Here is a 14,440-nt window from a genome sequence, read left to right on the forward strand (position 1 = left end):
ATTACAAAGGACATGTCATAATGTTGGCAATTCAGTTTCAAATCGTTCAGAAAGGAGAAACATGCTAGACAAAGATAAAGAAAATTTGGCAAATGGAAAAGAAAAAGAAGGAAAAGGAAGGGAGGGAGTGAAGGAAGGGCCTTGGCTTTCTTCCTGTTATGTCAATAATTGTGGCAGCAATTACTTCACTGCGAAAAAAAAATTGGGTTAATTAAATGCTGCATTTCTAAGTACAAATGAAACCAGAAATTCCCTGCCTTATATGCCAACCTTAACAACTTGGGACTTTGGGCCTCAAGAGCCACTCGAGGCTAGATGATCAGGACATGACTGAAGCAGGGTAGTGAGGTAGATCTAGGACACCACGTATGACGGATACCCTCAGTGAAACAGGAGGTAGAAAATAACTAAGCACCAAAAAAATGGGAGTCCATAGGGACATTCATCTGCCTAGCACCCCGCACACTTGGTGACGGAAGTTGGAGATGGAGTGGTTTTTCCTCTAGCAAATCATAATCATAGGCCTATCCCCAGGACAGTTTGGGATTTGAAGTAATAATTTCCTGCATGGTCTAGGAAATATTTGTTCATAAATGCAATTCTACTTTGTAGAAACACCTACAACACAGGTCTTTCATAGTAATATCAGAAAAAGGCTCACAACTCATCATTATGAATTCATGAAAAAACTCAACCAGATGAAAGTAGAACAATATCTTTAAAGTGCTGAGAGAAAAATAACAGGCAGCCTAGACCTTTATACCCAGTGAAAATACACATCAAGAACTAGGGCAGCCTGACCAGGCGGTGGTGCAGTGGATAGAGTGTCAGACTGGGATGTGGAGGACCCAGGTTCGAGACCTCGAGGTCTCCAGCTTGAGCACGGGCTCATCTGGTTTGAGCAAGGCTCACCAGTTTGAGCCCAAGGTCGCTAGCTCGAGCAAGGGGTCACTCAGTCTGCTGTAGCCCCCTAGTCAAGGGGGGCTACATATGAGAAAGCATATGTAGAACGCAATCAATGAACAACTAAGGAGCTGCAACAAAGAATTGATGCTTCTCATCTCTCTCCCTTCCTGTCTGTCTGTCCCTATCTGTCCCTCTCTCTGACTCTCTCTGTCTGTCACACACACACACACACACACACACACACACACACACACACACACAAACTAGGGCAAAAATAAATACACCGTCCAACAAAAACCTAAGTCTTATGGATTCTGCTTTTCTCTGAAGGATGCTAATACAGAGTTCGGTGCCATGATTGGTTCTAGAAAAACAGAATTTTAAGGGTGGGTTTTCCAAATGGCTGTCTAATCTGATTAGATTTAAAGATGCTGATGACTGTCTTCAGTAGTAAAGAGAGCACTAATAGTCCACAGAGTCTCTGGCAATACAGATACACAAAATATCTGCACTACATTCTCCTAGTCAACTATTTATAAGGAACAAAGACCTGGAAGAAACATTTTTGGAAAACAAACTATAGTGTAAGTGCCTGAAATTAAGCTTTTGGAATATCCTGTAGTGCCTGAATTAGGCTTTTGATTGCCAAGGCATCCATCTCTAATAAAAACATAAAGAGCCAGGCCACCACAACCACAAAGTCCCTTTTAGAAAACACTGTGTAGTCTAAGTAACTGAATGTTTCAGTGACTCTGCTTTCCCTTCCCACAACCTAATTCTGGCTCTTATGTTTTAAATTGGTCAATAATGAGTGAACCCATGAAACCCTAGGCACCCTACCCTTGGCCCCTATAAAGGCAGAGTCCCAAGTCCACACTCTTCCTCTCTCTAGCTATGAATTTACTGTGACCCTTGGGTGTGCTGTGTAACCTCCAGGATTTGCGAGTAATACATCTTTACATTTTAAGTTCCTTGATGGTTGCAATCATAAAAACTCACAAAGGTTGTCCCAGCCACAACATTGGTTCCAGTTAGGGAAATGTCTGTGGGAGCTTCCACAGGTAGTACAGGCCCAGGTAAGTGCCTCCAGCATTCCTAACCCATTCATCATTATCATAGGCTGAGACCAACACAAAACACCAACGAATTGGTTGGTTACTCCTAATGTTGTTGGACAAAGTGGAAAAAAAAAAGGATAAACGCACAGATTCAAATTGTCAAGTGCAAATAGAACATTCTCTAGGATGGATCATATATTAGGTTACAAACAAGTCTTAACAAATTCAAGAAGACTGAAATCATAAATGTTATGCCCACCTCCTCAGCAGACATGGAGATGCAGATTGTTGTGAAGACCCTCACTGGCAACACCATCACCCTCGAGGTTGAGCCCAGTGACACCATTGAGAATATAAAGCTAAAATCCAAGACAAGAAGGGCACCTGCCTGACCAGCAGTGTCTGATTTTGGGGGGCAAATAGCTGGAGGATGTCCACTCTCTTTCAGACCACAATATTCAGAAAGATCCACCCTGCCTGACCTGTGGTGGTGCAGTAGATAAAGCATCAGCCTGAAACACCGAAGTCACCGGTTCAAAACACCAGACTTGCCTAGTCAGGCATATATAGGAGCTGATACTTCCTGCTCCCCTTCTTTCTCTCTCTTTCTCTCCTCTCTAAAATGAATAAATTTTAAAAAATCTTAAAAAAAAAAAAAGATCCACCCTGCACTTGATTCTTCCTAAGCAGGGTGTGATCAAAGAGGCCTCCCTCCACCAGATCGAACAGAAAAAAGTACAGCTGTAACAAGATGATCTGCTATAAATGTTATGCCCCCCTGCATCCCACAGTCAACTGACACAAGAAGAAGTGTAGCCAAATCAACAACCTGTGCCCCAAGAAGGTTAAATAAGGACCTACCACCACCTCCTTGGGCCTGCATAGTGGCCTCCTGCCTGAACCCCATGGCCCTGGGGCCTCAATACAGTTTCCCTTTCATTGACTGGAGCAGAAAAACAAAAAAGAAATCACACTAAGTCTTTTTTACAAACACAATGGAATAAAACTGGAATAAAATTAGTAGCAAAAGCTGAAAAATTCATACATATGTGGAAATTAAACAAACTCTTGAACAATCAATGGGTCAAAGAATAAATCACAAGAAAAATTAGAAAATATCTTGAGACAAATGAAAACAAAACCACACCATACTGACATCTATGCGATACAGCTAAAGCAGTACTAACAGTGTAGTGCATAGTAGTAGATGCCCATATTAAAAAAGATCTCAAATCAGCAACCTAACTTTATACTTCAAGGAAGTAGAAGAACAAACTAAGCCCAAAGTTAGCTGGAAGAAGAAAATAATAAAGATTAGAGCAGAAATAAATAAAATAGAAAATAAATAATAGGAAAAAGCAATGAAACTTAGAGTTGGGTATTTTAAAAGGTCAAGAAAATTTAGGGGGCAGAAGGAAGAAACTACACTACATCCCCCAACCTATACACACGATTATGGTGGTGGTCAAATAGGTATTACACTTATCAAATTCATCAGACACTTTAAATAGGTGAATTTAATTTATGTAAACTTTAATAAAGTTAATTTTATAAAAGACCTAAAAATCCATTCTTTTAAATAACTAGTAAAACTGATGAACCCCTGGAAATGTAATCAAGAGAAAAAAAGAGAATACAAACAAGCAATTGTGGGAATAAAAAGGACATAGCTACAGATAAAACAGGGATTTTAAAGAAAATAATTTGAACAGCTAATGGCAAAAAAAGATAAACATTAAAGAAAAACCTAACTCCAAAAATTTCAAGAAAAAGTACAAAATCTAAATAACTTCTAAAACCAATCAAAACTCACAACACACACACATTAATCCCAGTTTCCCAGGTGAATGCAACTAAACATTCAAGGAAAACAAACTCTTTCAGGGTGAGAAAAATCACTAAACTGGGTAAATCCCAGAAATGTAGGTACTCTTTAACATTAGAAAATCCATGAAGGATGTGTGTATATGTGTGTATAGGGGGTAGTAAAGGGAACCAAATATATAGTGACAGAAAATTATTTGACTGGGGGTGGTGGGCACACAATGTGATATACAGATCATAGAGATGTACTCTTGAAACCTATGTGACTTTATTAACCAATGTCACTCCAATAAATTTAATTTAAAAAAATAAATAACTAGAAAATCCATCAATGCTATTTACTACATTAACAGGTTAAAGAAAACGATATGATCATCTCAAAAGATGCAAATTTAACTGGTGTTTAAGAAAAATTATTTATAAAAAGATAAAAAGACACATTCCATTATACTTGCAGTTATTTTTATTGGCTATACCGTCAGAAGGTACACATGAGGGACAGGTCACATAAAGGACTCTATATACAGTACATAATGGTTATATAGTACTTGATAGCTTACAAATCACTTTGTACCCATTATCTGCCTAATCTAGCCACTCTCAAGTAGATACTGCATTTAGAAATGAGGCTTTTAAAAGGTAAATTATACAAGAGGTCATAACAGTAAGGCCCTAATCTTTTTTTTTTTTTTTTGAGAGAAACATCAATTTGTTGTTCCACTTATGTATTTATTGGTTGATTTTTGTATGTGCCTTGACTGGGGATCAAACCTGCAACCTTGGTGTACTAGGATGAAGTTCTAAACCAACTGAGCTACCCAGCCAGAGCTGGGGTCCTAAACCGATAGCGTTGGTATCCTCTAAGAAAGGGGCTCACTCTCTCTTTCTCTACACACATGCGTTGAGAAGTGCTGTGAGTACACAGCAAGAAGGGGGCTGTCTGCAAGCCAGGAAGAGCTCTTACCAAAACCAAGGAGGCAGGTACCTTATCCAGACTCCAGACTCCAGAAGTGTGAGAATACATTTCTGTTTGAGTCCCCAGTCTGTGGTGCTTTGTATGGCAGCCCCAGAAGGCTAAGACAGATTTGGGTACTGCTATAACAAATACCTAAACAGGTGAAAGTAGCTTTGGAACTAGGTAATGGGTAGAGGCTAGCTGAAAGCTAGTCTGATGTCTGACAGAAATGAGGACACATTACTGTTAACAGAAAGAAAAGCTGTAAAGTGGCAGTGGACTTGGCTGAATGGTGTTTTGGTATTTTGTAGAACTTGTGAGCAACAAAATTGGATATTCAGCAGAAATTTCTGGGCAAAGCACTGAAGGTGCAGCTTGAATCCTCCTTGCTGTTTATAGAGAATATGAGAGGAGAGAGATAATTGAAAAATTGGTAAGCAAAAGGAAAAAGAACTTGGAGATTTGGAAAATTCTGTCTATCCACATTGCAAAATACGAGAAAGCTTGTTCAGCTGTGGCTGAAAAGCCATTTGATAAAGAGGTCGTTGGTGTGACTTGTGGATTTAATCAGTCATCTCAGCAGAAATAAGAAATAAAAATGGGATTAAACCAGCAGAAATACTGCCAGCTGGTACTAAAGGGGACAGCAAACACTAGACAAGAAAAAGGCAGGCGGTCAGACCTGTTAGATCCTACAACACCAAAGTGCCCTACGCTGCAAGAAAGGGCAGGATGACTCTGAATCGATTCAGAGATCAGGCTGCCTCTTCAGTTTCAAAAGGAGGGGATGTCCCTGAAGTGTCAACAGGCCACATGGCCTCAGATTGAAGCTTTGGGGGCAGGGCTGTTCAGCCAAGCATTGGTGGCAGGACTGCCACAGCAGTGGGTTGTGAAGGTTGGACCCCCTGCTCCAGTGGGTCTGGAAGGTAAAGCATTGAGAGCTCAAGGAATTTGTCCCACTGGACTTGCTTGAGACCCTTTCCTTCCTCCCTCCCTCCTTTCCTATTCCTCCCTTTGGAATGGGAGCATCTGTCCTGTGCCTCCCCACCACTGTATTTTGGAAGCACATAAGTTGTCTGGTTTCACAGGTTCTTAGCTGGAGAAGAATCTGACTCAGGATGAATTATGCCTTGAGCCTCACCCACATCTGATTACGTGATATGCAGGTGAGACTTTGGACATCAATTGATGCTGAAATAAAACTTTGAAATAAATGTATTTTGCATGTGAGAAGAACATGAATTTTAAGGACCAAGGGCGAATGGTATAGACTGAACTGTGTCCCCCCCAAATTCCTATGTTGAAATGCTACTTCCAAATGTGCCTGTATTTGGAGAAAGGGCTTTTTGGAGGTAATTAAGGTTAAATGAAGTCATAAAACTGGGATCCTAATCTGATACAGCTGGTGGTCTTTTAAGAAGAGGGAGATATTTCTCTCTCTCACTCTCTCTCTCTCTCTTACACACACACACACACACACACACACACACACACACACACAGGCACACATCAAGGAATGGCTGTGTAAGGATAGAACAGGCAAGAAAGCCAGGAAAAGCTTCATCACCAGAGACCAAAACTAACACCTTCATCTTGGACTTCCAGCCTTTGTAACTGTGAGGAATAAATTTTTGTCTATGGTATTTTGTTATGGGAACCTGAGCAGATTAAGATAAAATTACACTGAAAAACATTGAACAGAGCCTCAGGAAATGGTGGAATTACAAGCAAAGACCTAACATTTATATCAGTGTCCTGGAAGGAGAGAAGGGGTGAGCGTGGGGGCTGAAAATGTATTCAAAGAAATGATAACTGAAAATTCTCCAAATCTGGCAAAAAACATAAACCTAAAGATTCAAGCTCAGCAAACAGGATAAATGCAAAGAAATCTATACATCTTAGTCAAACATGGAAACTAAAAACAGCACTCAAAATATTTCCAACAATAACTTTCAAAGTTTCAATAAAAATATAGATATATCTATTTATATATCTATATATATATAATGTGTCATCTGCTTCTACCCAAGAGTAAAATGGTGAAAGGTTAAGTACTTCAAAGACTTTTCAGATTTTCACAGCAACCTAAGATGATGTGTCAGTTCAGGTCTACAACTCAAGTTTACTATACGGTAGTATGAAAAAGTCTCAAGTACAAACCTCATACAATAAAGGTAAATATTCATAAATAAGCACATTGTCAGGTAACTCAGATAGCTTAAAACAGACTGAAAACATCAAAGGTCCCTCTGTGCTCCCCCTCTCTGGGCTACAGGTCTGACCTGAGGAGTTTCCACGATTCTCAGCAGATGTCTCAATAATCAAGGTCTAAAAGACACAAAGTGCAGAAATGAACAGCCAGGCCAGTATCCTCTGGCTTCAGGGGAAGCCACCCTCTTAATACCTTTGTGACTGACAAACTCAAAAGTCTTTTTTTCTTGGGTGTCAGTAATCATCTGAGTAGTTCTCAATCAACAATTTTCCCCTTGAGAATTGCTGACTGAGAAAATTACTCAGATGATTATAACTGATGGTTGAGATAACTACTCAGATGACTACTCACACCCAGAAAAAAATTTTTTTTCATGTTTAAAATGAAAGCTTTTATTTTTCAGAAACAACCAAGATGATCTCCAGAGATTTCCAATGGGATAGTAACATGCAGCTTAACTTCATGGAGGGTAAGAGCACATCTATCACCTTAACACTGGGCTGCAGCCTGCGTGAGCGGCCACACTCGGGAAAACATTAGTCTTTATCCAGTATGAATTCTCTTTTGCTGACCAAAGGCTGCACGCTCACTAAAGGCTTGCCCGTAGTCCTCAGTTTTCCCTCCAGCATGAGTTTTCCGGTGTTGAGAGAGGGATGAACTCTGGCTGAAGGCTTTCCCACATTCCTTACACTTATAAGGTTTTTCTCCAGTGTGAGTTTTCTGGTGCTTTGTGAGAGATGAGCTCTGGCTAAAGGCTTTCCCGCAATCATTACACTGGTATGGTTTCTCTCCAGTGTGTGTTCTCTGATGACGAATGAGGGCTGAGCGGTCACTGAAGGCTTTGGCACAATCATTGCATTTATAGGGTTTCTCCCCTGTATGAGTTCTCTGGTGTTGAGTCAGGGCTGAACAGTAGCCGAAGGCTTTCCCACATTCATGACACTCATAAGGCCTCTCCCCAGTATGTGTTCTCTGATGCTGGATAAGGCCTGAACGGTCACTAAAAGCTTTCCCACATTCGTTACACTTATAGGGTTTCTCTCCAGTGTGAATGACCTGATGCTGGGTAAGAAATGTGCTTTGGCTGAAGGCCTTCCCACATTCGTTACACTCATAAGGTTTCTCTCCCGTGTGAATTCGCTGATGTTGAGTGAGGTATGAACTCTGATTAAAGGCCTTCCCACATTCATTGCATTCATAGGGTTTCTCTCCAGTGTGAATTATATGATGCCGTATGAGGGCCGAGCGGTGACTAAAGGCTTTCCCACATTCATGACATGTGTATGGCTTCTCTCCAGTATGAATTCTCTGGTGGAGAGTAAGGTGTATGCTCTGGCTAAAGGCTTTGCCACACTCATTACACTCGTAGGGCTTTTCTCCTGTGTGAATCCTCTGATGCAAGACAAAAGCTGAGTAGTAACTAAATGCTTTCTCACACTCACTACACTTCCAAGGTTTATTTCCTGCACAAATTCTCTCATGCTTCACTGGATCTGAATTTTGCTTTAGGTTCTTTTTAAATGAATCACAATAATGTAGTCTCTCTCTTTGTTGTTGAAGAAGTAATGACCTCCGACCAAAATTTCTTACAAATTCATCACACTGGTAACTTCTCTCCCCAGAAGATTTCTTCTGAGTGGCCACCTCTTCTATTAAATGTTTTTCATGGTTTTCCCGCTGACTCTCTAAGGAATCATCACATCCACTGTCACCTTCCTTTGGAAATCTTTCTATTAAGATCCCTGGGGCTGGCTGTTCTTCAGAGACATCCTGCTCCAGGGTTAGCTCCTTGCTTTCTGGTCTTGTCTCCCAGTCTAACATAAACAAAAATGCACATGAGTCATTTCTTATACTGAGAGTAAAGTAACTACTGTGGTAGCAAAATAATAAAACAAAAAATGCTACAGGAAACACATGAACTTGAAAGCTCTAAAAGTAGCCTTGCAATCCTGAGACAACGTGAGAAAAGAAAGGTGACATGTATGCATGGGGAGAGGGCGAGCAGTACTCAATCACTCTGCCCAGAGGGGAGGAAAGGAGGAAGGGTAACAGAACAAAACTAGGCAGAGGGGATAAAAAACAGAGTCTTGCAGAAAGAGGGCTGGGATCAGAGAAAGATGGCTTCTAGAGAATGCCCACTGCCACCACCACACCATGGCCTCCTGACTCATGCCTTGAGAATGACCATTACTAGCTTATCTCCTTCTTCTAATCGTTTCCCATTACAAAGTGTCCCACTCAACGCTAACAGACTAACCTTCCAAAAGCATCCCTCTTACACAAAAATCTCTACTGGTTCCACTGTCTTGAAATGAGATGCATACTCTAGAAACCAGCACTCTAAGTAGTCAAGATCTACAAATTCAAATCATCACAAAGCTTAGAAATCAAAAAGCAACTGGTCATCCCTGATGGCCCCACACCCAACAAACCACAAAGAGTACAATAAAACAAAGTTGTGTTTTTTAACAAATTAATAGCATGTAGAGAGGGGAAGGTCAAATCCCCATGTGTTCAGATTGGTCCCCAACCTGTCAGGATACCTGCCCCCAAACCTGAAATTTCCTAGTAAGAGTTTGGGAGGAAGTTTCTTTTTTTCCTTTTATTTCTTTATTTTTTTTATTTTTGAGACAGGCTGGGAGAGAGAGAAACAGGAACACCAAGCTGCTCCTGCATGTGCTGTGACCTGTAAATCAAACAGGCAACCTCCTTGCTCCGGAATGACACTCCAGAGCTATCCGGCTAAGGCTTTTACTGGATTTTGTTTTTTTGTTTTTGTTTTCTAGAGGGACAGAGAGAGGTAGAGAGAAGGGAGGGAGAAGGGAAGCATTTGTTGTTCTACTCAATCATCCATTTTTGGTTCCTTCCTGTGTGTGCCCTGACCAGGGATGAAACCTGCAACCTTGTTGTTTTGGGACAACATTCTTAACCATCTCAGCTAACCAGCCAGGGAGAGAAAACTTTTACTAATAAAAATGTTTAAATAGCCTGACTAGGCAGTGGCACAGTGGATAGAGCGTCAGACTGGGGTGCAGAGGACCCAGGTTCGAAACCCTGAGGTTGCCGGCTTGAGCGTGGGCTCATCGGGCTTAAGCGTGGGCTCATCAGGCTTGAGTGCAAGGCTCACTGGCTTAAGTGTGGAATCATAGACATGACTCCAAGGTCACTGACAAGAGCCCAAGGTCACTGGCTTGAGCAAGGGGTCACTCATTCTGCTGGAGCCCCCTGGTCAAGGCACATATGATAAAGCAATCAATGAACAACTAAAGTGCCACAACAAAGAACTGATGTTTCTTACTTCTCTCCCTTCCTGCCTGTCTGTCCCTATCTGTCCCTCTGTCTCTGTCACTAAAAAAAAAAAAAAAAGTTTAAATATTTCCAGGCTTATATAGTCTTTACTATCCATTCCAAATATGATGGTACATAAATCAATATGATCCAATGATCTCAACTACATACTCTAATTAGGGAAGTGCCTGGGATTTTAAAGGACAAACAGGTAGAACTAGGTTAAAGGCAAATGGACTTCCAGTTAAGGGGAGTGGGAAGAATTAAAGCCCCAAGGAGAACACATAATTAGTGGAGGAGAGACATTTGCCTGTCTGGTGTTAAGAGTTCAAGCTGGAGAACAGAGAAGGTAAAATGGTTAGACATGTAGACTATCAAAGGCCTGGAAAGAAAGTAGAGAAATATATTATAGAACTGGCTGAGTAATAAACTCACTGTGAGGAATGCAGCAGGGTTCTGCTACCTCAATTAGATAAGATCAGACTAAAGAAAGTATAATCAGCTGGCAATCTGTTGCAGTAAATCAATCTGACAGCAACAGGGTCAAATCCACATCTTTCAAAAAAAGTTACCAGGACTCCCTGGCTGGTTGGCTCAGCGGTAGAGCGTCGGCCTGGCGTGCGGGGGACCCAGGTTCGATTCCCGGCCAGGGCACATAGGAGAAGCGCCCATTTGCTTCTCCACCTCCCCCCCCTCCTTCTTCTCTGTCTCTCTCTTCCCCTCCCGCAGCCAAGGCTCCTTTGGAGCAAGGATGGCCCGAGCGCTGGGGATGGCTCCTTGGCCTCTGCCCCAGGCGCTAGAGTGGCTCTGGTCGCGGCAGAGCAACGCCCTGGAGGGGCAGAGCATCGCCCCCTGGTGGGCAGAGCATCGCCCCTGGTGGGCATGCCGGGTGGATCTCGGTCGGGCGCATGTGAGAGTCTGTCTGACTGTCTCTCCCCGTTTCCAGCTTCAGAAAAATACAAAAAAAAAAAAAAAAAGTTACCAGGACTTAAGTCAATAGCCAGCATTTGCTTAGCATATAGCCAGTTCCTGTTCTATGCATTTCTCCTGAATTTTTTTATTTGATCCTCACAACAACCCTGTGATATAAGTGCCATCATTATCCCCATTTTATAGTTGCGGAATTTCCCCATATGTTCAGAGAGAAAAATTCACTTGTTGAAGGCTGTTGGAGGAAAGCCAAAGCACTGAGTGACTTTCTGTTCCCATCCTGGGGAAGTGAAGGTCAAGATCAAGCATACATGACTGAAGGCAGTCATGCGTCCACGGAAGGCCTCAAGGACGCGATGCTTGGCCCTGCTGGAGGTTTCTGCAGGTCAGGAATCAGACAGCAGATGGTGTGGTGTTATGTCTCAGAAAGGGCAAGAGAAATCTAATCAGTTTTGCAAAACTAAATAATATAATTGTACACTGTATTCTGCTTGTTAGTTTTTCACGCATGATGTCATGTTTCTGCTTAATAAATTGGATAGCTGATCTCTCCAAGGCACCTCAGTCCTGGAGAGACTGGGGTTCTCCACTTGCAGTATTGTTGCTGCCTCATTCCTTTGTGGCTCCTCTTCATGAAACCCTGAACACTAATAACAGAAGGTCACAGAGCTAGTGAATAGCTGATATTGGTTTGGGACCTGGGTCCAAAGTCTGCCCTCGTAACCCATTGCTATGCTGCCTCCACTTAGAGAAGAGGGTAAGGGAAAACTCAGATCAATTTATAGTCACTTCTGTCAGACAAAAAGTCACATTATCCTGCAGAGATAAAATAACACCCATGAAAAAGCCTGGTTTAGAGCCTTGCACCCATGCAAATTATTAACATACCTTAAAATGATGATTTCGTTTCACCTTATTGAGGAAATAGAATTGGTTTGAAAGAATAGAAAGTATTTACTTTCTAAAAAGTAAAATTAAGAGTTTATAACAGATCATTAGCCACATAGGGTAAGTGTGGCATGGGAGACAGAGACTTCATCTTTTCCATGGTCCAGCAAATCCAGAAAGGCTTCTCTACAAGCATTTCAAAGGTATGTTTTACCACTGACCATCTAGGTTTTAAGTTCACTGTTTCCAACACTCACTCACCAGGACTACTGGTTTTTGAGGCTTCTCTCTCAAGCTTCTCCCCACACTCCAACTGAAAGATTACATCAGGCTTGGATATCGAAAGCTCTGTTTATGGGGAAAGAAAAAGGAGTCTGGCAAAAAGCCAAGGGTTAGTTCTTTGGTTGTTAGGCAAGACAGTATAAGAGACATGTGGGTTCTGGACTTCCCCCTCACCAGGGCTCAGAAGAATGCAGGAAAGTTGATACAGTGTCTATTTGAATTCAGAACAGTTGGGTTGCTTGTTTTTACCTCTCCCTATTAAAATAATAAGCAGCCATTTCTTTTTTTTTTAATTAATTTTAATGGGGTGACATTGATAAATCAGGGTACATATGTTCATAGCAAACATCTCTAGGTTATTTTGACATTTCCTTATGCTGCATTCCCATCACCCAAAGTCCAGTTGTCTCCTGTCACCTTCTAACCTGTTTTCTTTGTGCCTCTCCCCTCCCCCAAACCCCTCTCTCTCTTCTCCCCCACCCCGTAACCCCAACACTTTTGTCCATGTCTCTGAGTCTCATTTTTATGTCCCATCTATGTATGGAATCATATAGTTCTTAGTTTTTTCTGATTTACTTATTTCACTCCGTGTAATGTTATCAAGGTCCATCCATGTTGTTGTAAATGATCCGATGTCATCATTTCTTATGGCTGAATAGTATTCCATAGTATATATGTACCAAAGCTTTTTAATCCACTTGTCCACTGACGGACACTTGCTACTGTGATCTTTGCTATTGTGAGCAATGCTGCCATAAACATGGGGCTGCATTTCTTCTTTTCAAACAGTGCTATGGTGTTCATGGGGTATATTCCTAACAGTGGTATAGCTGGGTCAAAAGGCAGTTCGATTTTTAATTTCTTGAGGAATCTCCATACTGTTTTCCACAGTGGCTGCACCAGTCTGCATTCCCACCAGCAGTGCAGGAGGGTTCCCTTTTCTCCACATCCTGGCCAGCAATTATTCTGGGTTGTTTTGTTGATGAGCGCCATTCTGACTGGTGTGAGGTGATATCTCATTGTGGTTTTAATTTGCATTTCTCTAATCATTAGTGACGTTGAGCATTTTTTCATATGCCTATTGGCCATCTGTATGTCCTCTTTGGAGAAGTGTCTATTCATTTCTTTTGCTCATTTTTTGATTGGATTGTTTGTCTTCCTGGTATTAAGTGTTACAAGTTCTTTATAAATTTTGGTTATTAACCCCTTATCGGATGTATTGTCAAATATGTTCTCCCATTGTGTAGTCTGTCTTTTTATTCTGTTCTTATTGTCTTTAGATGTGCAAAAGCATTTATTTTAGTTTGATATAGTCCCATTTGTTTATCCTGTCTTTTATTTCACTTGCCCGTGGAAATAAATTGGCAAGTATATTGCTGCGAGAGATGTCAGAGAGCTTACTGCCTATGTTTTCTTCTAAGATGCTTATGGTTTTACGGCTTACATTTAAGTCTTTTACCCATTTTGAGTTTATTTTTGTGAATGGTGTAAGTTGGTGGTCTAGTTTCATTTTTTTGCAGGTAGCTGTCCAATTTTCCCAAAACCATTTGTTAAAGAGGCTGTCTTTACTCCAATGCATGCTCTTACCTCCTCTGTCAAATATCAGTTGTCCATAAAAGTGTGGGTTTATTTCTGGGTTCTCAGTTCTGTTCCATTGATCTATATGCCTGTTCTTATGCCAGTACCATGCTGTTTTGAGTATAATGGCCTTGTAGTATAACTTGATATCAGAAAGTGTAATACCTCCCACTTTATTCTTCCTTTTCAAGATTGCTGAGGCTATTTGTGTTCTCTTTTGGTTCCATATAAATTTTTGGAATATGTGTTCTATATCTTTGAAGTAAGTCATTGGTATTTTAATTGGTATTGCATTGAATTTATAAATTGCTTTGGGTAATATAGACATTTTAATGATGTTTATTCTTCCTAACCATGAGCACGGTATATGCTTCCACTTGTTTGTATCTGCCCTGATTTCTTTTATCAATGTTTTATAATTTTCCAAGTACAAGTCTTTCATCTCCCTGGTTAATTTATTCCTAGGTACTTTATTTTTTTGGTTGCAATGGTGAAGGGGATTGCTTCCTTAATTTCTCT

General features: G+C 41.1%; 1 protein-coding gene and 1 pseudogene across 6 annotated transcripts in view; one reads left to right on the forward strand and one right to left on the reverse strand.

Annotated features, from left to right (window-relative positions):
- Positions 1–2,242: 2,242 nt before the first annotated feature.
- Positions 2,243–2,817, forward strand: LOC136330638 (ubiquitin-ribosomal protein eL40 fusion protein-like; annotated as a pseudogene).
- Positions 2,818–4,247: 1,430 nt separating this feature from the next.
- ZNF892 (zinc finger protein 892) overlaps positions 4,248–14,440 on the reverse strand; it is a 31,953-nt gene continuing 21,760 nt past the window's right edge. For 5 of the 6 annotated variants that reach the window (XM_066267719.1, XM_066267720.1, XM_066267722.1 and 2 more), the window contains exons 4-5: positions 12,323–12,409; positions 4,248–8,769 (exon numbers count right to left, since the gene is read on the reverse strand). In XM_066267719.1, coding sequence (XP_066123816.1) covers positions 7,499–8,769; positions 12,323–12,409 — 1,358 coding nt within the window. In that variant the 3' untranslated portion in view covers positions 4,248–7,498. The remainder of the gene's footprint in view (positions 8,770–12,322; positions 12,410–14,440) is intronic. The other variant, XM_066267725.1, reaches the window with a different exon arrangement.

The sequence above is a fragment of the Saccopteryx bilineata genome, chromosome 3, assembly GCF_036850765.1.
Source record: "Saccopteryx bilineata isolate mSacBil1 chromosome 3, mSacBil1_pri_phased_curated, whole genome shotgun sequence".
In the NCBI taxonomy this organism is placed as follows: Eukaryota; Metazoa; Chordata; class Mammalia; order Chiroptera; family Emballonuridae; genus Saccopteryx; species Saccopteryx bilineata.